We start from the raw sequence: 25432 nt of genomic DNA, 5'->3' as shown, positions 1-25432 counted from the left end.
AACACCTCAAGCGCTAACCCATGTACATCCACGATCTGTTTTACATGCTGATTCTGTCCCATTCCATTCCTCTCTGGGCCATTGTTACAATGTATTGTTTTATTTCTCGTGTGTGTGTGTGTGTGTGTGTGTGTGTGTGTGTGTGTGTGTGTGTGTGTGTGTGTGTGTGTGTGTGTGTGTGTGTGTGTACCACCACCCCTCCCCCACCACTGCCCTCAGCCCAATATGCTTTGGTGGTTTGATATCCTGCTGCCATTTTTCATTCAGCCTCAGTGTTAAAAAGTAAAAAGAATAGTAAATAAGTAATCAACTAAACAAACGAACAATATGCGCAAAAAAAAAAAAAAAAAAGAGGCCAGAATGATGGGCATTTCAAACCTGTCGCAGGAAAGTGATGGGCTGCTGTCCCATAGCATGGCCATCCCCAATGTTTGCGTGAATCACCTCTTCAAATGGCCATTTCACACCCTGAGGGAACATGGATGCAGAGTCAAAAAAAGGCTTCTATCACATTTGTGCACTCACTCATTGATCATGCTAAAAATAGTCAACATTCCCTTAAACAAAGCAAACAAAATATAACTTCAAAAGTTAGTTCTTCAAACAGTTAATGGAGAATTTTATTGGGATTTATGCAACTGAGAATCATTTGATTTTCCAAGTTAATCAAACTTATTCACATTTTATCTGCATTTTTTTTTAGCCTTATCACTTTGGACTAGTTTGTGTGGACTCTAGATATCAAGTTTGATTTGAAAGCATCATGAAATAAGCTCAGGTGGCATCAAAATGTGAAAACATTAGAGGGGGGTGAATACTTTTGCATGGTACTGCATGTAATATGTATGTATATATACAGTTTTGGAAATGTACCCCAGAGGAGAGCATTCTTGTACACGTCGAGCTCCCCAGAATGAGTTATTTAATTTGTTGATGCGGTAGGTAGACCTTTGCCCTTGTCTTGGGGTTTGCGGTAGCAAAGGGGGGGGGGGCTGAGAGGCATTGAGGTTAGTCTATGTATTACCGGTATGATATTCCCCTTCTCTACCAACTTTATTCTCCTTAATCCACAAACAATCCACTTCAAACATCAAACAACCCCTCCCTCCTTAATCCCGTCAGTCTTTCATTCAACCCTGCAGTCAGTTTATTCCCATCCTTCAGTCTATCTGTATACATTTCCCTCACCCCTTGATCTGACTGTTCCCTCTTTTATTATGAACCACCAACCATCTGTTCATCTGTACCTCACCATAGACAATTAATTATCTCGACCAGTACCAGATTACCGTCCCATATTTTTAATTCCCTGCAATCATACATTCATGAATTTTTATATGTATCTATCCATGTCGAAGTGATGGGTGTTACAATGAAAGCAGATCACACAAAAAGGGGAAACGTAATGCAAAATAAAATTGCACATTTTCAATGGGCAAGCCACCGCTCGAGGTACTGCACAACAACGCGGGGCCAAACGCAGGCAAGTGGGGCCTGAACTGAACTTTATGCAAGTCGATCAATATATTCAGGGACAGTGTGAAAACTTTTGCCGTGTATGGTCATGGCTTGCAAACGAACAATCAGGCAGCTTGTAGAGCACTTGCCAGGTGGCTTAAGCACTCAAGCAAGCACTCCAATGAAACGGTTGATAAGGAACAGTTGGCATGCAATTGCTGATTGGTCATATTAAACACCTCCTGGAGACCCCAAAATATCAAATAACGTCTGCATTGGACAAATGAACACTTTTTTTAGCAGGGAAAACTGTTACCAAGTTCAATTCTGGAGTTTAAATTTGGAAATTTGGCTCAGTTTAAGAGATTATAGAGAATATGGCATGCACAGAAATGAAATAAAGCCACAAAAGCTGGTGTCTCTTGGCGATTATAAGCATTGTGATGTGTCCAGCGATTCGTAGATATGTTGATCAGGCATTCGATGAGATGAGTGAGGAAAGTGAAAAAGAAACAATTGCGGCCTGTTCAGTCAAGGCATTTTTGAGCAGGCCATGAAAAATGGTGCATTAAGACCCCAGCGAGGTGACGAAGGAGAAGCCTTGATAAATGATAATTAAATAAGGACATTAATTAATTATCTTCAAAAGGGGTGTTTAAATTAATCCAAACACCCAGTTTTCATTCTTGCACTCCCTTGGAGTTTCCTTAGTATGCATGCAGCAAAGTTTCAGGCCACCATGTTTCATGGTTTTGCAGTTAAGGAGGAGACATACACACTGACATTATATATATATATATATATATATATATATATATATATATATATATATATATATATATATATATATATATATATATATATATATATATATATATATATTTAAAGAAGAAGGTGCTTATAACCAAAAGTAAAAAAATAGATCGACTCTGCGAATTTGAACAAAAAAGCGAAAGCACACCCCGTCATGAGAATTGCTTTTTTGTTCAAATTAGCAGAGTCGATCTAATTTTTTACTTTTGGTTGGAAGCACCGCCCTCTTCTTTAAAAATGTGTAATCCCAACCACCCCAATGTTATACAATATATATATATATATATATATATATATATATATATATATATATATATATATATATATATATATATATATATATATATATACGGACATACAAAAATATGTATGTACATACTGTTGGACCTCGACATTCGCAGTACCATTATTTGCGGATGCCGCATAATCGCGGTTCATAAAGTGTGACTTGCTTCCACATTCACGGCCCTGTGCTTCGCGTTTCGCAGTTTCACAGTTTAGCGTTTTCGCAGGATTTTTGATTGTCCATTATGAATCACGAAACACCGGGAACCTATCCCTCTCTTTCCCATTGAATCAATGCACAGACATTCATGACATTGTTCAAGAAGGTATCCACCACAAATATCAGGGTCTGACGGGATATATATCTTTATGAATAAAAGGCAATGTGTGCGAGTGTGTGAGTGTGTGAGTCTCCTCCATAACTCGAAAACTATAAAACCTATCAGCCTGAAACTTTGCATGTACTCTAAGAAAATGACAAGGAAGTGCGAGAGTGAAAATTGGGTGTTTTAGTTAATTAAAACACCCCTTTTGAAGATAATTAACGGCCTCATTTAATTATATCCTTCATCGGGCAATCCTCGGACACCTCACTGTCTGGGATCTTAAGGCGTTTCCTGAGTAACCTTCAAGCAGGGAAGCAGAATGTCCCATTTTTAAAGTCTTTGGCATGACTCAGCCTGTGTTGGAATCGCCGACCTTCCAGGCTCAGTGGAAAAGAACCATTTCACCACTTATTCAGGTTTGTCAGTTCCTTGTATAGCCTTGTAAAAGAATCGTTGCCCCTTCAACTTTATTCCTAAAGCTCTTTTCTGAACTCGACTGTCCTTTCAGATATCTTACAAGAGGAAAGAAAACAATCAGAATCAGGAAAAGCAACAGATGAGCTCATCCATACTACAAAAGGAGCCATGCGCATGTCCGTGTGTGTGTGTGTCCGCGTGTGCTCCACTCATTGGCTGGACAGTTCACCTGACTCCACCCAGAATTTCTATACTATGGCCGCCATCTTAGGAACCCTTTAGAATTACCCTTACCCAAGAGAACCCTTTATAATTCATTACCTTTTCTCTCAAGCAGCACTTTTACTGCGGGTGTTTCCAGATTTGCTATTATTTCTGACTATTTTCTCAAATTGTGAGTTGAGCAGGTGACTGTGTGATGGATTTCTGTGAAGTTGGTGATCGCATGATGGGGGAGCAGAAGACATTCCATCTTCTGCTGTTTAGATGTGGGAATGCTCATTTGCTTTTATGAGCGGGAGGATGGTGAGGGTAAAGATGGGACCACTTTGGCAGGTGGTTGGGGGGGGGGGGTTGAGGACTTTCTGGTGGAAGGGGGGGGGCATGGGGAGTTTAAAAGCTTGAATGTGGGGAGTAAATTTTTCAATTTACACATTAAGTTCTGTCTTCCCTTTTCCATTCTGTCGGTGTTGTCTCTCAATGATGGAGATCAGCATTTGCAGATAACTCTCTACCACCTTAAAGTGTCCATTATAATATTACAGTGCAGTTATCCTCAATCATGAATTGGCCGTAAAATCCCTGGATCCACCCCACGTTTTTACACTGTACTTTAATGTACGTATTTTAAACACAAAGTTTGGGTGTGGGTTGGAGGTTGCGAGAACAAAGAATTACTTTTGAAGGCCTTGGTGTGATTGTGGAGAACAACACGACTTTAACTGGCGATGATAGAATACAAAAATGAGTGGAGGGGGTGGGTGGGGGAACTTTCTGTTTTTGAGGTATTACAGACACCCAGATACCCCCTCGCCTGTGTACACCGGCTGAAGTTTACTTTTTCGAGGTTAACTTGAATGAGGTTCCCAATTTGATTTTGTAAATCAACAGCCACCTATTAAAAGAATCCCAGTGAAACGGAACGACTGTTCACTGTTCTCAAGTTAGGATTGTGACAGTTCGATGCATGCCGGAGTTATCTGTGCCACGTTGTAACTCAAGCTGACCTGACGCACATGTGCAATCATCAAATGCATGCAAGCATTTGAAATTACATTCAAAAGAACAAAGTGTTTTTCAAAGATATTTTGACTGCAAGAATAACCCTTCATTCCCAACCACTGACTTTGTATAAGTTGACGCAATACTTTACAAAGTGAAGATCCACTTACCCTTTGCAGCTGTTTCCCAATGTCCACGGCTTTTTGCACGATGGGTCCGCGCACGGCGTACTCTATTTTCTTGATCTGTGGGTTCATGGTGTCCAGGGTGAGAACCTTAACCTGGTGGGCCTCGACGTTGCTGTTCTGCATGTTCATCGTCTTCTCGCTCGGTTGTGTGCGCTGCTGCAGTATTCCGCACACTTTGCCAGTGGTGGCTGAAACGCCCAGATGTCTCCTGCCCAAACCAGTCGGATGTGCAATTAGCCTCGGATACATACATAGCTCAACCTGGGTGCACGGAACAGAGAGATTCACAGCCAGAAAATGGCACATTTGTGCCGCGTGAGGGCGGAGCATGCTCTCGGGAGATGGGTTAGAGCAAAGAAGACCGTTTGCATCATCCGGAGAGCTATATAGAGTGGGGATGGGGTGAGTGGGGGAGGGAGGGAAAGAGACCGATCACCCGTTATTCCTTCCTGCGTTTCGCCAATCGCACTTCACGAAGATACGGAAGTCACTCCTATTCATCACAAAATGCACATTTCTTTTCAAAAACAAAAGCAACTAGAAGGGCACTCGGTTGAGCGCATACCTCCGCTACGTAATGCCTAATCCAAGAGAACATATCGGGCCCAATACATTTTAGAAATATCATGTAATACAGTGCAATATTGTTTTTGGCCCAATCTCTCAATGGTGAAGAAACACTTTAAAAATTAAATAATTCTCGTATCCAGATCCGGATTGGGATCTTCACCAAAATTGAAGCAATGCGTCGTGGTCACACACCCAAACTGTCCACCAAGTTTCATCCAGATCCGTCAACAACTTTTTGAGATATCGTGCTATATACGAGTTTAGCCTCATCTCTCAATGGTGGAGAATCACTTTAAAAAGTTCTCAGATCCGGATACAGATTTAGATCTTCACCAAAATTGAATCAATTCGTTCTTGTCACACATCCAACGTGTTCACCAAGTTTCGTCCGAATCCGTACACAACTTTTTCAGATATCGTGCTATATATCGTTTTTGACCCCATCTCTCAATGGTGAAGAATCACTTAAAAAATTCAAGTGGTCAGATCCGGATCCGGATCTTCACCAAAATCAAATCACTTCTCCCTTGTCACATACCCAACATCCCCACCAAAGTTCATCTGGATCCGTCGACAACATATTTGGATATCTTACACACAGACAAATAGACAAACAAGCCGGTAGGCGGACATGGGTAGTCGACTACCCAATAGAAGCTGACGCGATGGGCCTGTTCGATGGGGAATGACCTGGGGATTAAGCAGAAGAAAATTCATGACTCTAGTTTCAAGGGTTAAGGCTGCAGATTGTTTTTTTCATTAAAATACCCCCACATTTAGAGGTTTTTCGGCCGTTGCTAGGCAACGGAGGGGTCCATAGCAAAGGTTCTTTCTCACACATAACTAGGACATACCGTGAACCTACCATACCAGTTTCATGTATATCTGACTCATAGTCTCTGAGATATAACGAACTTCGTTATTTTATTGTTTTCGACCAGGATTCATTCAAAGTCTATCTTCTCCGACATTTTTCATAGGATCCGGCTGGAAATTTTTGACAATATGGCTGAATGTACTGCCCACAGTCGGTCGTGGCCCAATTTTTGAAAAAATAAATTTTTTATGATTTTTCTAAAATTTAAAAGTCCCGTTGCTAGGCAACGGTGGTGTCCATAGCAACGGTTCTCATTTGCACACAACTTGGTCATGGTATGAACCTACCAACCAGGTTTCATCGAAATCTCCATTGTATTAACTGAAATCGCCATTGTAAATACTGATAAGGGTAGAAAAAATCTCAAATTTTTTTTTCGACTAGATCGACTACCCAACAAGCCGGTAAGCGACACGGGTGGTCGCTTTATAATTGCATACTAGTCATACAGTTTTTGACGGATCGGGCTGAAATTTTTTGACAAGGAGGTTGATTATAGTGCGCATAAAAGCCTGGAAGGGATTTTTGAAAAAATAATTTTTGGGGGATTTTTCAAAAATTTCAAAGTCCCGTTGCTAGGCAACGTTGGCGTCCATAGCAACGGTGCTCAAGTTTCATCAAAATCGGTTGACTCCTCTGGCCTCCAGAGCTGTCCATTACATACAAACAAACAAACAAACAAACATACAGACAGACGGAAAAACTGAGAATAAGGGTAGTCTAGCGACGACCCAACAAACGGACAGAAAGGGGTGAAAAACATAATCTCCTTCAGGAATCAACCCATTTGGAATCAACAAGAAGATTTATAAGAACATGTTTATCCAGCGATGTTCTCTCTCCTGCTGTTGTTCGATCAACATTTTGGAAAGAAAATAATTATAAGGGTCAAACACTTGGATCATTTAATGCAGCACATTAAAGTTTAAATAACATTTATAAAATAAAACAAACTTTGTAATGAACAATCCATTTGATTGCCTTCCATATGACAGCAGAGTAAAATATTGATAGAAAGGAAACACTTCAAAACAAGACAGAAATCATCAAAAAATTTTGCCAGAAGTAACAATGTTACATTCAACTTCGTGCAGAAATTAAATTTTTTAGAAACAATACATTTGGAACAAAAACATTGTTCAACACACAGGACGAAGTACGAGTTTATCAAAAAAATGGAGGCAATTACAATGTTTGCTTTAATGAATCATATCATCAAATATCCTGCTCGAACAAAGTTGGCGTTCAGGTTCAGACTTACGTGGGCTCAAGATTGGATGGGACAAACCACAATGGGTATGTATTTATTTTGTGCACAACTGGGGAAAATAAATGCTGGTGAATGTGGTGAGAGAAAGAAAATAAGTTTTGGAGAGATCGGGGGGGGGGGGGGGGGAGGCAAGAGTAACACTGAGAAGCCATCCCATATTTTATGTTCCGTATTCTAGATATTTTGGCACTTATTTCGGTCATGATGGCAATTACATTGACACAGCTGGCCAACACATACAGTGTGACCTTCACATTATCTCGAAGCCATCTCAGACATATTAAAAATTAAACCTCATGCCCTATTTAAATACTGTACCTAAAATGACATCGATGCAGGGGGCTTTGCACCCTGATCCCTCGACATGGGGCGCTGCTCCTTCACCCCGTAAGGGGCTTATGGCGGGCCCCTTGGCCTTGCCCGAGTGTCTCATGTGTGGATTATATTGTTGCGGACCTGGGGTCAGGGCGAGAAGACCACGAGGGGGAGAAAGCCACCTCGGGTTCCTACCAGACTCTCCGGAATCGCAGGCCATCGCACACGAATAACTCCGTAACACGGCGGGTCGCTAATCGACCGTGAACACCAAATAACTCAACCACGTGACTTAGGGTCCTCCGTACAATGGAGAAAACTCCGTACAGAATCGTGCTCTGCTATTGGATCCCGGCTCTGCTCTGCCAGGCTCCTGGGGCCAGAAGCGGCCTCATTCGCACATCCGACGCGACAGGGCCTTGCACCGAACTCCCGGGCCATGTTCTGGCAACTGGACGAGGGTCATGTCGGTCCTGCATGCCTGTCCAGGGCACCTCCAGCAAGCTGCGGTTGGTGCTGTTAACGTGCTTTGCCCGTCTCCACGCCATGCGGCCTGGGCCATGCAGCATGCCTCTGCTTGGTGGAGAACTGTATCGATGCAGAGATGCGAGGAGGCACGGGATGACCTTTCCCAGGTGCAGGAGATGTTGGTGGTTGAGGTTGTGAGCTTTTGATGAGTGAAGGTTGAGCAAGGTGAGATGCCATTGTAAATTGCACCACAGATTTTAATGGAAGGGCGTGCCATGCGCGCACTTGTTCATGTGGTAATTCTCTCATCGGGCTGCGCGGATGTCTGTTATCGTGTACATGTGCTTGCTTCGATTTGTATCATGGATAAAAGGAAAGGGTTGGATGGAAATCAGGATTGAAAAGAAAATAGAGGTATAATTATTTGACCTAACTATTAGATCCACGCAACGCACTTCATCCCGTTAACCCATTAGACATGAGGGGAAGGTCTGACTGCACAAAGATGAATGAAATAACTGCCTGGGGATCACTGTATGTTGAGTCCCATTGCCTTAGAGGCATGTGGTTTTCCAGAACTGCAACAATATACCTGTGTTGGTGGAGTATACAGACATGGCAGATCAAGAAAAAAAATTGGACCACTGGACCTGTAGCTTCTCTCGGCCCTGGCCTAATGTTGTAACCCAAATTTGAATTCGGACTGGTGGGTTTGGTGAGGAAGATTTTTGAAGGAATTTATGTGATTTTCCAAAAAATTTCTAAAAATCCGCCATTTTGACACACTTCCAGTCAGGTGATCGGAATGACTTTGGCAACTTAACATCCCGGTCTAATGTTGTAACCAAAATTTGGTAACATTCTGACTCATGGATCAGGAGAAGAAGCATTTGGAAGGAATTTGCGGAACCCCCATTTTGACACACTTCCGGTCATGTGATTGGCATGACCTCCACAATTTAATTTAACATCAGAACCCTGTCGTAATGGTGCAACCCTAATTTGGTAGCATTCTGACTGGTGAGTCTGGAGAAGAAGATTTTTGAAGGAATTTATACGATTTTCCCAAAAATGTACGAGTCAGCCATTTTGACACACTTCCGGTAACATGGTCAACATGACCTCCGCAATTTACCTCCCTGCCCTGGCTTAATGTTGTAACCCAAATTTGGTAGCCTTCTGACTGGTGGGTCTGGAGAAGAAGATTTTTGAATAATTTTACTAAGTCGACCATTTTGACGTACTTAAAGTCATGTGACTTGAACAAGCTTTGCAATTCCTGTTTACAGTCAGGAGAGGAACGTTGTTGCAAAATTTCGGCCGGATTAGCCAGGTGGTTTGGCTGGAGAAATGAAAAAAGCAGATGGATGGACAGACGGACATATGGCACACAATGATAATGCCTTATCTGGAATGCATACAGATAATACCAGCATACAGAGCCAACCTCCATGCAATACTAGCAAACAGATGCACAGTGTGACGTATATCAGCTCATGTGGTGTCCCCTTCTGGGTGTTTAGAAAGAGGGAGGGTGTGTGTGTGTGTGTGTGTTGACGCCACACACTCCGTCAAATTAATCGTGCACACAAATTATGCTTATTTGCCCGTCCCCCGCACATCGTCATCATATACTGAACAAAAATATAAACGCACCAACCTAAATATCTAAGTCAAGATTGCCATTATGGGAAAATGGTCAAACCGATGATATGTTTGAGCAATGGTTCCTTTGTTTTGCTCAAGACAGATGTTCCCATTGAAATTGACCACTCTGAATGTGTGGACTCACACGTTGAGTAATCCTTCCCATGAGCACCATGGGGCTTGACAGAGTGATGGTCAGTGAGCGTGACCAGGACACAAACACTCCCTATAGCTTGCCCTATAAAAGGCCTCCCCAAAATGTGGACTGGTGCCAAATGTCAACATGCCACAGATGTCACAAATCTTGAGGGAGCGCGCCATTGGCATGCTGAATGCTGGGACGTCAGTACGGGCCGTTGCAGCACACTTCAATGTCCACCACTCCACCATTAGCCGCCTGAGAACGCGCCTCAGAGAGACTGGAAGCACCGTGAACCGCCCACATGTCCGGCGACCACGTGTGACCACCGCCGGTCAGGATCGTCACATGAGGCTGCAACATCTCCGGGATCGACTCCGACCGGCCACGAGGACTGCCGATGAGACTGTCGGGCTGCATAACAGGCGCAGGCGATAATCTGGTGATGTCCATGCGCCGGAGATGCACCGCTCTGCGCGACGCCAACGGTGGACACACCCGCTACTGACTGTGTGAACTCTGACAGTGACACCTCGGTTGTGTCGGCTGTTGTAGCGCAAAGACTGTCGCCAGAATTCTCAAGGAACTCTTTGAAATTTAATGCTCAATTGTCATGGATTCTATAACCAAATTGTTGTGAAGATTTAGTATTAATGAGTTCGAGGTAAAAGAGTAACAATCGCTTGGTGCGTTTATATTTTTGTTCAGTATATTTTCAACAAACCTTTATTATGAGAACATGGAGAACTCAGCCACGGACAGGCTTTGCATTTTGAGATGATTTCTAGTTTTGCCTCCTTTTTTTCAAAAGATGTACAAACAACAAATTACATGACATCCCCAAGCAAAGATAAATGGGTGTCACTTTGTCATAAACATTGTCCTAAACATAAAACAGTCATCAGACATCCTTTTAAAAAAAAAAAACTTTGCTTTGGATGATAGTGGGAATCAAACCCATACCATCAACAAATCTTTACCAATTCCACGATCACTGTTCACAAACAATGCGACACCTCAAATCTACAATATTACATCGCAAAATGTACAGTGTAGTGCAATCAACTGATAACAGAGCCCAGGAGTATGATGTTCCAGCCTCACTATTATCCAGCCCGAGAGAGCAGTATCAAATGGAATGACTCATTCCAATGTGAAGCTGACGACTCATTCCATTGTGTACTCACTCTCACGCTATGGGAAGCTGATGCAACTCTAGTATAACAGCAGCTGTACAGGGTGAACCCTGTCAAGTTGGAACATCTTCAGAAGAAGGTTCAATACATGCTAGAGAATGACCTCCTTGAACCTCGTGACAGTGGATGGAGTTCATCCTGCATCCTGGCACCCAAGCCAGTTTCCGTTGTTGCACCGATTTGAAACGGGTCAATGTGTCGTCAAGAAGTGACTCTTATCCAATCTTTATGATTGGTGATTGGATTGACAGGATTGCTTAAGCAAAGTCTTTGAGTGAGAAAGGTTGACATATTGAAAAAGTACTGGCAGATTCCTTTTCCTGAACATGCAAAGAAAATGTCAGCTTTTGTGACACCGAATGGGCTTTACCATTTTAAAGTTCTTTCTTTCGGCCTAAAAAATGCCCCCGCGACATTTCAAAGCCTCATGAATGACCGTACCATACATTGACAATGTCATCGTCCATTCCATGACGGGACGACCAACTTCAGAGAATCCGTGCTTTCTTTAAGAGACTTACTGATGCTAAACTGATTGCAAATCTAGTAAAATCTGAATTTGCTAAAGTACAGGTTGTGCTCTCATATGACGTTGTTGATCACGGTCAGGTACAGCAAATAAAAGCAAAAGAGAGAGAGAGAGAGAGTCATTCATAGCTTGGCAGCACCGAAAAAGGCAAAATTTGCATGAGATGACAAACGTCAGACAGCATTCAACAAAGTTAAAGCCACACTTATGAGTTCTTCAATTGTTGCGGCACCAAATTTTCAGAAAAACTTCAAATTAGCAGTCGGTGCCAGCAATGTGGGGGCTGGAGCTGTTTTGCCACAGGAAGATGCTGCAGGCATCGATCACCCTGTATGCTATTATTCAAAGAAGTTTGACAAACACCAAAATAACTATTCTACCTTAGAAAAAGAGACCCTTGCTCTTCTGCTCGTTTGGCAACAGTTTAAAATATACTTGGGTAAAACTACTCTTCCAGTTATAGTTTTTAAGGATAAAAATCCTTTAACTTTCACTCATAAAATGAAAAACAAAAATCAGAGATGGATGAGATGGAGTTTGTCTTTACAGGAATTCAACCTGGAAATTATCCACGTCAAAGGGAAAGACATGACATTGCAGATGCTCTGTCAAGACATTAGTAACTCAGGGATGATTCCTGTAGTCAGTTGAGAAGTATTACTGAGGATATTTATATACATTTCGATATATATATATATATATATATATATATATATATATATATATATATATATATATATATATATATATATATATATATATATATATATATATATATATATATATATATATATATATACACACATACACATATTATTATGGTTCTAGGAACCGTATGCATTCAAACATGCAGGTGCCCCGAAGTTAGTTATACCATTAAGTATATGTGTAGACAGAACCCTTCCTTGTGTGTAGTGGGAATTTCGAAGGGGTGTGCTGCTATGTTTTTTTAGTTAGGGTAATAAATCTTTATTTCCCCTCTTATGGAACCACGGTACCTTCCTAGCGCTTGCAGCCCTCGGTTCGCTGGCCACAGCGTACCACTGTCCACCTGCTGTCTGCAGAGACTCGTTTGTCTGAGGCAAAATCTCCACGTTCGCTATTCCAGTTCTCGGCTTCCCCAAACGTATACAGTGTGGCTGCACAGTCATTCACCTTCCCCAAACAATTGTGGAGTGGGCGGGCTTCGCCGGTGCCTGGCCGAGGCCCCACCAAGAAAGGGCGGACCAATGGGAGCCTCGTCCAATCAGGGCAGACAGTGGCGTCAGTTTTGACCAAGGCCCAGCCCCGCTGAGGGAGGTCGATGGACTAGGAAGGGACCCTCTGAGACGCGCGTTCGTGGGAGTTCAGTCAAAAAGGCTCAGTTCAGTTCTGCATCTGCTGGGGCGTTCGTTGGAGTTTTGCTGGAGTCTTGAGTTTGGTGTACGAGGAGGATTGACAGACTGAGAGCTTTTTTCACGAGTCTGTGGGTGGTGGTGCATGGGCGTTCTTCGTTGGTGGAGCGATTCGTCTGGTCGATTCCGCTAACGACCGAGGACACCCGACCTCGACCGGGTCTCTCGCTGGGTCCTGTCCGCGACAGTGATCCCCACCCTGGGACTCCGGTCTGCTCTGCTCGGATTCCTCCACGGATACGAGCCCCACACATGTGACTGCACCCGAGCAGCATGACCATTGGCTGTTGCCACACCATGGAGCTCCCCCTCCCTCCAACGTGCAGGTACCCAGCCGAGCCGCAACCCCAGCTCATCTCTCTCCCTGGCTGCGAGGTTCCTTGGAATTCACCTGGGTTTTATTTTCGTGTGTGCGTGTGTGCGCGCGTGTGTGTGTATAAGTTGTTGTTGGCTGTTATTTCCACACGTGCGTGGGTTTCAGGAGGTGGAACAGAGACCTGCCAGGTCTCAAAGTGTGTGTGTGCACACACACACAAACACACACACGAAATTTTTCATGAAGCTTCACCAAGTTGTAGAGATAGTCTCAACTGAGAAGCTGATTGATTTAGAGGTCAAAGGTCATCTTGAGGTCAAATTTCTAAAATCATTTTTCATCCGATTGACTTGAAATTTGAACAAGATTGCATATTGCATCAATGAGTTGGAAACCAACTATTTTTGAGGTCAAAAGGGCAAAGGTCAACTCAAGGTCAAACTTCTGAAATTATCAATTTCAATCTGAAAAATAATCAATTTTCATCCGATTGACCTGGTTGTTAATATTAATCTCAATGAAATGCACAATTTGATGTATCCATGGCAACCTTTGGAGAGGGGGTGGATTTTGCAAGTATCGTGCTCTGCACAATGATGACGTCTTTTTCTTGTTTGTTTTTACTTGCAAAATCGAACATTTTTCAAGTAGATTGGTATGTCAATTTTGTTATTGTGTCTGTCTATCTCTCAATCGCCTACAGGTCACAATATAAGACCGATCTTCACGAAACTTCACCAAGTTGTAGTAGTAGTCTCAACTGAGAAGCATATTGATTTTGAGGTCAAAGGTGATCATGAGGTCAAATTTCTAAAATTGTCAATTTTCATCTGATTGACTTAAAAATTAAACAGCAATTGCATAGTTCCTCATTGAATTGGGAAACCAACTATTTTTGAGGTCAAAAGGTCAAAGGTCAACTCAAGGTCAAACTCCTAAAATCAATTTTAAAAATAATCAATTTTCATTCGATTGACCTGAGCGTTGATTAAGATTGTCAATTTTAATCCTAATGAAATGGACAATTTGATGTATCCAAGGCAACTGTTGAACAGAGGGGTGGATTTTGCAAGTATCGTGTTTTGCACGATGGCTTTTTCTTGTTTGTTTGTTTGTTTGTCCGCACAGAACTTTCGTGTTTTTCTCTGCAACCACGTGTCAGATAAAGACAAAATTTACACCATTGGCGCGACTACTCATGAAGAATATTTTAATTGCGATGTTGGAAAAACAGCAAAAATTTGGACCTCTATATCTTTGAAACCGCATCCAGGAAAAAAATTGAAACTTGGCACATAGCAAGTACTCCTCATATGGAATGAGTGTGATTTTAAAAAATGACATCATAGGTGCATTCATGACATAATAATTGCAAAATATGTAGAATGCTACATCTGATCAGTATGAAAATTTTTGAGGGTCATCTGGGGATAAAACAGTCCACAAAAGATTTTTTGACGATGTCATCGGTCATGTGATTCGGCAGGCATATTGTTAAAAAAAAAATCTTCTACAAAATGGCTGAACACATCGAAGCAAACCTTTACACATATGATCGCCTATCCATGAGGAACAAAAGGTTCACACATATGACATCAGAGGTCACATGGCTTGGCAGCCATATTGGATTTACCCTATAAACATATGTTCCCAATTTCACTCAAATGTTCCCCAAGGCAAGCATGTACAAGTTATTTAAGGAACTAGTGCGGGCCTGTATGTGCGTGCCCGTACGTGCAAAAAAAAAAGAAAAAAAAAAGAAGAATTGTGACGTCAAAGCACTGTGTCCTGTCATTGGTTTGGTAAATAAATGGCCATAACTTGGGAACCACTTGTCCGATCAATATCAAACCTTGAAAAGGCACATCCTGTAATGTCGTGGTAGAGGTGCGAACAGGCAGACACGAGCGAGGGAATAGCACAACCCTGCTTTATTGCCACGAGCGGGAGTGTGAGCGTACGATGCCCATAACTCCGCTTTATTACATACTCGATGCACTCTACAGGCGCACGACCCACAGGACACTGCTAATGACAGTACATGCTACTTCTGACGCTACTCGTGCTACAAGCCCCCAGTGGGCGAGTCGTAACATATAAAGCCCCAACCACGTGACCACCACCAACCGCGACTAGGGCCACGCCCATACAGTACACTCCTCCCCACTAAAAGCATGATTAAACAAATGACAATAATCAAAAATCATTGGCATGACAACACAAAAAGCAACCAGCGCCAAAAATGGCATTTAGCAAACGCACTGGCACCATGATACAAAAAAAACAACTGGCAAAAAAAAGAAAAAAAAAACCATGACACAAACAAGCAAAGAGGAATAAAATGACATCAACCATGTAGCCGTGAATCAAACCCAGATGAGACGGCACAAAAGAAAACGTGCTTCATCCGCACAACCTGCCACCTCAATGCCGCTGTGTAAACCTGGCACATCATTCATCCTTTCGAGTTGCATCCCAAAATGCAGTGGACAGGTGCTCGAGTACTGAACTGCACGACGAACCCAATGATGGCTGCAGACCACAAAACCCTGGCCATGTCAAAGATATAAAGAAGCAAGTTGGGAAGCACAGCATCACTAAGCAGCAGAAGCGCCCCCAGGCGGCTTATGCTTACACGCCTTCTGGCGAGGTCGCGATGACCTCCCGCGCCCCCTGGCCAACAAGCTCCATCAAACGCCCCCGGTCGACAAGCTGGCACATCTCCCTCAGACAGGACCGAATCAGGTAAACACCCCGAGCCTGCAAGCCCCGTGGCTGACCTTGGCGAGAACAGAGGTTTGCGCTCCATGGCCCCAGGCACGTCTGACCTTGGCAATATCAGGGGTGGGGGTGACGCTGAACAGCGAACCAGTCCCGGCTCTGAGTCGATCTCTGAGTCCCACACGCGAGTCGAACCGGCCATTAGCCGGCTGCAGTCCCAGCAATCCCATACAAAACCACGCATCACATTCAGTCATGCCATAAAGCAACAAGAACATCGTCTGCGCAGATGCAAACTCCCGTTTTCGTACAGCGCGTTCTCCCAGTATAATCCCCACACATGACAGGGTAGCGAACCATGGACTGCCCTCGCAGCTGGAGATCGGAAAGACCTCTTTATTCGCCACTATCGCCCGCAAGCTCTTCACATCACATCGATCATATCGGTCATCCCATTGATTGCTCCCAACCAAACATATCATGCTCACATGCGGACTGTCGGCATTTGCTTTAACAATGCTAAATCGAATCACTCGTGCAGCGAGAATCAAACATACAACAATGAGCAATTTATGAATCACATCGTGTGTACGCCTCTTGGATGGCACGACGTTGAGAAAACTTGCTCGCCGGTCTACATCCAAACGTCGCAGAGGACACCGCCGATTGTCGCATTCCGCGAACTTCTTGAACGCGACCGGCTCGCTCCAATCCCCCGCTGAAATTGCCTGCACGACACGGGTGTGCACTGTATCATGAGCGTAGCGGGAGCACGAGAGCCCGTCACCGCTGGCATGGCTCCCGTTACTCCAGACCCGTATAGCCGAAAGCAATGAACGGCAGCCCATGTCGCATCGTCGCGGCTCCTGCCGCCAGAACCTCGCCCTCGGGTCTCGAAGGAGGCACAGGTGCACCTGGAGGTACGAACTCCGAAACAGGAACCGCGAGCCCCTCCCCTCGCACCACGAAAGTGCAACCCGCTGACCTTGATGGGCGACCAAGACGTGTGCCCTGCCAACCGCCGGTAGCGCTTCACCGGTATACGTGTGCAATGCGAGGGTAGCCCTAAAAAGACGTAGACTGGGAAGTGCATGAGCGGACTCAACTCAAAACACGATCAGTGCCCCGATCATCTCGACCTCCACTGTCATTGGTCTTGTCACCTTCGGACCAATTGGAAACAGGTTCAACATCGGCAGCATCTCCTGCCGGAGATGGTCATCTCCAGCATCTCCTCCGGGTCGCCGGTATCGCTATGCCCAGGCTGCACGTCTCGACCCAGGACGTAAAAGTGTACGCCATGCACAAAACACCGTACCGGCAGTAGGTCTTGACCCGGGACGTAGGGGTCGCTTCGCACACCGCCAATCATGATCGTTATGATGGGCAATGACTCTCGGCACACACACTGTAGACGTCCCCGAGTGTTCAGACCACCGTCCGACTGATTGCATTGCAACGCTCGGGCACGACCCGCACCGAAGACCGTGCGTGTGGCTGTGCGCGCTAGGTACATCACGCTGACCTCCGGATCATCTGCCGCGCACCAACCAGAGACCCCGGACATCTCTCAGAGTTTGTGCGACAGCCGACGCCGCATCTGAGCTGAACTTAATGTCCTCGTCCTTTTGCCGTGGCATTGCAGAAACCATTCCCGAGGCTAGCAAAGCAGAAATAAAACGAACTCTGAGCACGGCCGTCGCTCACTAAACGTGACTCGCAGGCGCCGGCGAGACGTCTGGCTGCAGGACTCGACCCGCACCGAAGACTGTGCGTGCGCCGCGCGAAACTCGTGATGCGCTTCCCTGGGACCCTCGCCAGGTGTCGAACTCGAACCGCGCAAGTTGCGCTGAGTTTCCCGCTCCAGCGATCCAATCGCTCCGGCCAAAGACTCCAAGTCAATACCGACGAGACCCAGGCACTCTGCACACGTCGATCCGAAACAGACTCGTCGCCAAACTGTAATGTCGAGGTCGAGGTACGAACAGGCAGACACGAGCGAGGGAATAGCACAACCCTGCTTTATTGCCACGAGCGGGAGTGTGAGCGTACTATGCCCGTAACTCCGCTTTATTACGTACTCGATGCACTCTACAGGCGCACGACCCACAGGACACTGTAATGACAGTACATGCTACTTCTGACGTTACTCGTGCTACAAGCCCCCAGTGGGCGAGTCGTAACATATGAAGCTCCAACCACGTGACCACCACCAACCGCGACTAGGGCCACGCCCATACAGTACACATCCACAGGGCCCCAGCAATATACCTGGCAAGCTTCAATTAGATCGGACCAGTGGTTGTCGAGAAACAGCGGTCACAGACACACAGACACACAGATTGCTGGAATTATAGAGAGATAATTGACAAAATACCTGGTTTTGCAGCCATGTTAGATTTAAGGAAAATATTAAATAATGTTTTCTCTGGAACCGCTTAATCAATCAATGTGAAACTTCACAATTATATTCTAGTAGAGATGCGGAATCAATGTTTTAAGTTCCAACTCGATCATTCCCATGGTCTGGCAGCCAGAATTATTTAATATTTTGATGTGGGTTTTTGGGGGGGGGGTTTTATTACGCTCACTTGGTTGTGCCTGGATGGGTTTGAGGGGAGAGGAGAAGCAGCTGAAATGCAAATCCTATCCAGATTCCTCCTGATGACTTCATTTATTTTTGCTTGTTTGGGTTCCTTCTGATTACTCCAATGCAGGACTGTTCCTATTTGGTCTTCCATTTGATTTGAATTGAATTTATTTTAATCCCATTCTAAATTCAATTGAGTAATAATAAAAAACGTCATGGGTCAGGGTCAGATGTCCGATCAAAGCGGAGTTGCCTCAAAGCGGGGCGTCTTGGTACCCGGTCATCCCTGCCAGCAGTTATAAAGTGGTAGTTCCAATTATGTCTCTTATTAATTACTTAACACACCAGTAAACAAACACCACACAAAACTACACACAACACACCACACAAAACAAGTCCTGATGAGGGTCTGCAATCTCTCATTGCTCCTTTTCTTGTTTGGTTTCTTCTCTGATGGTGATGTGAATGTTGTTTGTGAGAGTGAGGTTTTTAAGTTGCATGGCCTTGCTAATAAGGCTATTTGATGATCCACTGTTTGTTTCGTATTGGAGGCTATTATGGTTTTGTGTGCGTTTTTGGGGTTGAGGTGGTTGGTCCTGTGCAGGCAGTGGTGTACGGGGTGGAAGTGATGAGGGTGATGCAAGTGATGAGGGTGGTGGGAATGTGTTTGGGCCATGTGTAGGTGCGTTGTTGTTTCGATCCAAGCTTGAATTCAGCCGAAAGTTTCAGCCGCAGGTCCATGTACAATATGTGTTGCCTGAACATTAACTGTGAGCAGTACAGGCCAGATGGAACCATTTACAGCACCTTGTGCAGTGGACGGAACCCCTCTCTGGTTCTGGAGACAATGATGCGAGTTTTACATGTTGGGCATGAATTTATAACTTGTGGTGGGCCCCGGGTTAGTTTATTTGTCTCCAGCTAGAAGGAGGAGAAGGAGCAGAATTGTCAGAGAGGTCACTCCTCAAAGTGGAAAAAACTGTTGTGGATATGCGATGCATGTGTGAGTGTGATGTGTGGTGATTTGAGTATTTGTGCGTGAGAGTTTCATATGGAAGACGAGAAGGAATCTGCCAGTCCATGAGGACTGATTGGCGCTCTGACTGTGGCCGCACTGCCCTGAAAAATCTGGACAGCAGGGAAGACTGGGGAAGATTTGACCCCCCATCTTGCATTGGGTGGTAAAATCACCATGAAGAGGCACCCCAAAGATTTGCAGAAACACTGTTATTATAGGTAGAGGATTAGTTGTTCTTTTGTTTGAAAGCTTGTTGATTTTTCAATGATTATTATTACCTCCACCACTGAAGGTGGATGGAGGTTACATTTTCACCCCTATCTGCCTGTCTGTGAGCAGAATATCTCAAAAAGATAATGGATGGATTCAGATTAAAGTTGGTGGACAGGTAGGGTGTGTGACAAGGACAAATTTATTAGATTTCGGTGAAGATCCAGATCTGGATACGAGAATTTTAGAAGCGAGTCTTCACTATTGAGAGATATAGGATTGGGTCCATGAGAAGAGCAGACAAATTATATTTTGGTTAAGGTACAGATGCAGCTCCGGCCTATCAGTGGGATACAAAACATAAATTGTTCAGTGTGGCAGAGGTATGCGCTCTACTGAGTGCCGTTCTAGTTCTTTTCCTTACTTTCAGATTGATCCAATAGAGCTGAGAGATTAACTGCTTCTCAAAGAGCACAAATTGCTGAGGTTTGGTTGAGGTTTTCAAATTGCAAATGAGGTTTGGCAGTCTGAAATTGCAGTTCAAAGATCATGGCAGCAAGAAATGGGAAAACATGCCTCTTTGGATGCAAATTTTTTTTTTTTAAAAACCTGTCACCAAAAGCTGAAACCAACTGGTTCAGTCAAGGACGTAAGAAGAACAGCAAGATATACCACAGCGAGATCACTAGAAAATATTGACTGGGAGACATCATTACAAGGAACCTAAAGAAGTTGATCAGACAAGAGGTGAGGGAGAGTAGAATAAATTATCATGTAATTCAGGCAATTTTGAATGACTTAAGGATGGGAACTATGGAAACCTCATGTTAAGTAGTTGTTTCCAAATGATTGTGACAAGAGAATGGAGTTTTGTGAACATTTCCTTCAGTGGATTGATGACTGTCCAGGTGTGTACACAACATTATCTCGTCTGACAAAGATGTTTTCCATGTTGGTGGTTTTGTCAACAGGCATAACGGACATTACTGGTCAAGAAAGGAAAATGAGGTGCATATGTAAGCTATCATTCTCATCTGTGTACCAAGTTTGTACAAGATTGGTAAATGCATGTCTGAGAAATGATTGACGTGTTTGACACCGGGTGTTTTTTTTACAACTAAAATGGCCACCAGTTGGCCATCTTTGATCGCATCGCGAAACAAAATGATGTGCCTATGTATACCATCAAGTGTTGTCTTTGTGCCAAGTACAAATCAAAATCGGTCCATACATGTCCGAGATGTGGTTGCGGATGCACGCATGCATGGACACACACACACACACACACCAAATCCATAAACCCCCGCTTGAGTGGGTCCAACAGAGGCTAAAATAGGGGCAATATCCCTGGACGCTCACCTTGGAGTGGCTGGATACAATAACTAGTGAACCACTGGTAGGCGTGGATGACCCACAAAATATGTAATGAATAAGAAAGTAAATACCTATTAAGGGGGTGAAACAGCAGAATTCTTTTTTTTTGAATGCAACAAACAAACTTTGGTACAACATGGGTGATGAAGGTTGTGGTCAAGTTTCATCAGAATTGCTTGTGTAGTTTCTAAAAAATAAAGCAAATACCTATTTTGGGGGGCAACCCCCATTGACACCCTTAAGGCTCAATTTTTTTCATGCCATGAACAAACTTTGGTGCATACATAATGACGAACGTTGTGGTAAAGTTTCATCGAAATTGTATGTGTAGTATCAAAGATGTTGTAAGTATTTGTGGACGGACAGACAGATGGACGGACGGTGCGCCATCCCGTAAGGTCCCCGGAACTTTATTCCAGGTGAGCTAAAAAGTAGAAGCCACGTGTCCCATGGATAAGATACTCCTTTCCCAACTCACATTATATTTTATTCTATTCATTAAAAAGACTACCCTGAGGGCTCCTGGGGCATCATCAAAAAAAGAAGATGCCCTGGACCAGATCCTCCAAGCCCACAAAGCATGACTGGCAGAGTGGGGTTTGTTCAGTCCGATGGTCATGCCATGGGCTATCTCAATAAAATTGGAAGAGGGTGGATGTAAAGAAGACCAAAGGGGTGAGAGAGGGACCAGCGGGAAAGGAGAGAGAGAGCGGGTGACTGAGAAGCATCATCTCACATCACCCCGACCTCGCTTCACCCTCAATGTCGTCTGCTCCGATTGCCATCCGGGTGGCAGAGGAGGAAACCTACGAGGTGTGCAAGGTCTGGGAGAATTGATCCAGCTGCCCAAAACCGAGAGCTCACACTAAAGACATCAAGCCAAGGGTTGGGAGTTCCATTTTCTGGTGCTCGGGGTTCTTTTGCTTTTACTATGCGCATACATTTTATACCACCTGTACTCTTCTTCTCTCTGGCTGTGTCTGCATCCATGGCAACGAGGGAGGTTCGTTTGAAATACTGTATGTGTGTTTGATGTCAATTTCCAATCGAAATGAACATGAAACATAACATTACAAACTACACCTCCCTTTTTAGCAGTGCATCCTGACACAGCCACCAACTCGAAATGATTGTGATTAATAAGATCATACAATTATGGTTGACCTGATTTAACGTTCAAGGCAGGTATGACATCATGACAAGTGTAGTTTGACCCTTACTAACAATTTAATTGATGTTGATCTACCTTACTCTTTACAGAGTGTGGGTGCTGCCAAAGAAGTTTCTTGGCAAAGGTGATATCGGATGCTTTGCCATTTTCTTCCAGCATTGTTTGTTCATACTCACTTATTAAATCCTGAATGTCAAGCAAGGACGCAACATGCACCGTTTTAAAAATTGTTTGGTACGACAAGTATTAAACCACTGACTTCCCAAACTCAGAGTGGATGCTCTAACCCAGTGTTTCTCAACCTTTTTTGTCCGATGCCCCACTTTGATTTCCAAAAAAAAAAAAAAAAATCATACACCCCACCATGATTGGAGACACTACGGTATATACTACATACAAGGAATTCCCCTTGATGAAAAGCGAGTCATAGTGACATAACAGCGTTGAATTGATAAAGGGCACGCTTTACTGGCGGATTGGCTAACAAGGGCGCGGTGAAGCAGTTGTTAGTTATGACGCTATGAGGCATCAGTTTCAGCTTCAAACTTTTGAAAGTGCAAAGCTATGAAAGCGATCATATATCAATTCATTAATTCTGAATCCTCATGCCCCACCTTGAGAAACACTGCTCTTACCATTACACCAATAAGGCTGGTCTTGTTTAACACTGCATTATATGCTATATCTTACAATGCCGGTGAACACACACTGCACAAACATTATCCAACACATCCATTTTGCTTACCACTGACTGGGAGATGTTATTGAACATAAAGGGATGAGGTGTGTGTGTGTGTGTGTGTGTGTGTGTGTGTGTGTGTGTGTGTGTGTGTGTGTGTGTGTGTGTGTGTGTGTGTGTGTGTGTGTGTGTGTGTGTGTGTGTGTGTGTGTGTGTGTGTGTGTGTGTGTGTGTCATACTTTTTGCCTATTACATACGTCTACTCATTAATTACATATGACCGGGCATAGAGGTGGGCACCTGTAATCCGGCTACTCGGAGGCTTGGGTTGGAGGATCGCTTGAGGACGGAAGCTCTGCACTGGGCCGCGCTATGAGAGGGTGTAGGGAAGCCCAGAATCATGGCGAAACCCAATCCTCATCCCTGTGTCATAAGAGGCGACCAGGGTTGCATCAGGAAGGGCATCGGGAGGTAAAACCTGTGCCAAATCAGTATGTGGATCATAACGGATGATCCGCTGTGGCGACCCCAAACGGGAGCAGCCGAAAGACGAACAACAACTCATTAATTACATACGATTGGAAGGTACCTTTTGACCCTTTAAACTTTGAAGATCCTTGAAGACCCCAAGGACCAAAAAGTCCCAGAGGATGCAAAAGTCACAAAAAAGTCCTGGAAGACCAAAAGTCCCAAAGTTCCCGAGGAACCAAAGGTCCCAAAACGTCCCAGAGGACCCAAAAGTCTCCGAGGACCCAAAATTTCCGAAAGTCCCCAAAACTCCCCAAGAACCCCAAAGTCCCTGAGGACCTCCAAAGTCCCCGAGGACCCAAAAAGTTCCCAAGGACCCAGAAATCCCCAAAGTCCCCAAGGAACCAAAGGTCCCAAAAAGTCCCCGAGGACACAAAAATCTATGAGGACCCAAAAGTCCCAAAAAGTTGAGGACCCAAAGTTCCAAAAGTCCCCAAGGACCCAAAGTACCAAAAAGTGCCCAAGAAACCAAAAGTCCCTGAGAACCAAAAAGTCCCAAAAGTCCCCGAGGACTCAAAAGTCCCAAAAAGTTCCTGAGGACCTAAAAGTCCCCAAGGACCCAGAAGACCCCAAAAAACCCAAAGACTAGATCCTACAGACCCTTTAAGACTCGACTGCACTGTAAAAAAAATCCCTTGGAATTCCCATGTTTTAAACACACACCATGTTAAGGTAGAAAATCAGCTTAATACATCCTTCTACCATGGCATGGCATGGCATGGCATGGCATTCCAATTACAAAATTGCAACGCATTGTACCAAAGCATATATTTATTAACGCAATAATATTTACAACAAGAAAAAGAATAGTAGTGTCATGTGGCAATAATAATAACGAACATATTGTTGTGGGGCCGGGTCTCGGTGGCGAGCACGACCGCTACAGGGAGCAGTAGAATCGGCTCCACAGAACACCTGGAACTTAGGTCGTACCTTTCAGAAAAATCCGAAAGGTCATGGATCCCTTATCGGACCGAAGATCGCCAATAGGTTGACCACGTGGGATAGGGTCAATTGCCAACTTCAATATACCTAAATACCCATGCAGTCCTTTGTCCGTAGCCTGATGGAGTACTGCTCTCCCCTCTGGGCTGGTGCTCCTGCCTCCCACCTTTCTCGGCTTCACGCTGTCGAAACCAGGGCATTTAAGATCATCGGCATCTCCCGCAATGAAGCTGAGTCTTTGGGCCTCTCACTCAATCACCGCAGGTTGGTCGGTGGTCTTTCTGTCTTCTACCGACTCCTCTCCAGCCTTGCCCCCCCTGCTCTCTCTGCGATTTGTCCCCACCACATTTCCACAGGGCGCTCAAGGTCCGCCAACAACCCCCTTCTGGTAAAACTACCAAAATCACGAATCACTGCTCATCTTCACTCTTTCATTCCTCTTTTTTCCCGCCTTTGGAATAAACTTCCTCACTCTATTCTTTCCCATTCTTCCCTCCAGGCTTTCAAAACAGCTGTTCACCACCACCTCTTATCTTCCCCCATCCAAATCCTCGATCTTTTCTACCCCCGATAATCCACCCAAGCCCACTTCCTTCATTTCTCCTGCTTTCCTTCCTGAAAGTCCCTGAAATGTCCATCTTCTCTTCGCCATGTTCCCCGTCCCATCCCCATCCCTCTCCCTTCCACAGTTCACCTAATGTGTCTGTTCCCCACTGTTTTGTCCCTTCCACTCCCGCCCCTCTTGTCTCATGCCTCCTTGCTGTGAG

The 25432-nt window shown here is 44.4% G+C and overlaps 1 protein-coding gene across 6 annotated transcripts in view; it reads right to left on the bottom strand.

The window, feature by feature from the left end:
• LOC147023222 (alanine aminotransferase 2-like) overlaps positions 1-25432 on the bottom strand; it is a 98749-nt gene that overhangs the window by 54403 nt on the left and 18914 nt on the right. For 5 of the 6 annotated variants that reach the window (XM_085888397.1, XM_085888395.1, XM_085888393.1 and 2 more), the window contains 2 exons: positions 4691-4916; positions 379-468 (listed from right to left, as the gene is read on the bottom strand). In XM_085888397.1, the coding sequence (XP_085744523.1) occupies positions 379-468; positions 4691-4837 (237 nt within the window). In that variant the 5' untranslated portion in view covers positions 4838-4916. Of the gene's footprint in view, positions 1-378; positions 469-4690; positions 5075-25432 lie in introns of those variants that run through there. The other variant, XM_085888394.1, reaches the window with a different exon arrangement.

This window comes from Eptatretus burgeri, chromosome 7 (assembly GCF_056783735.1).
Source record: "Eptatretus burgeri isolate ZD-2024b chromosome 7, Ebu_testis_v1, whole genome shotgun sequence".
Classification (NCBI taxonomy): domain Eukaryota; kingdom Metazoa; phylum Chordata; class Myxini; order Myxiniformes; family Myxinidae; genus Eptatretus; species Eptatretus burgeri.
The sequence above is the reverse complement of the archived record's forward strand: the minus strand, read 5'-3'. Positions and strand labels throughout refer to the sequence as shown.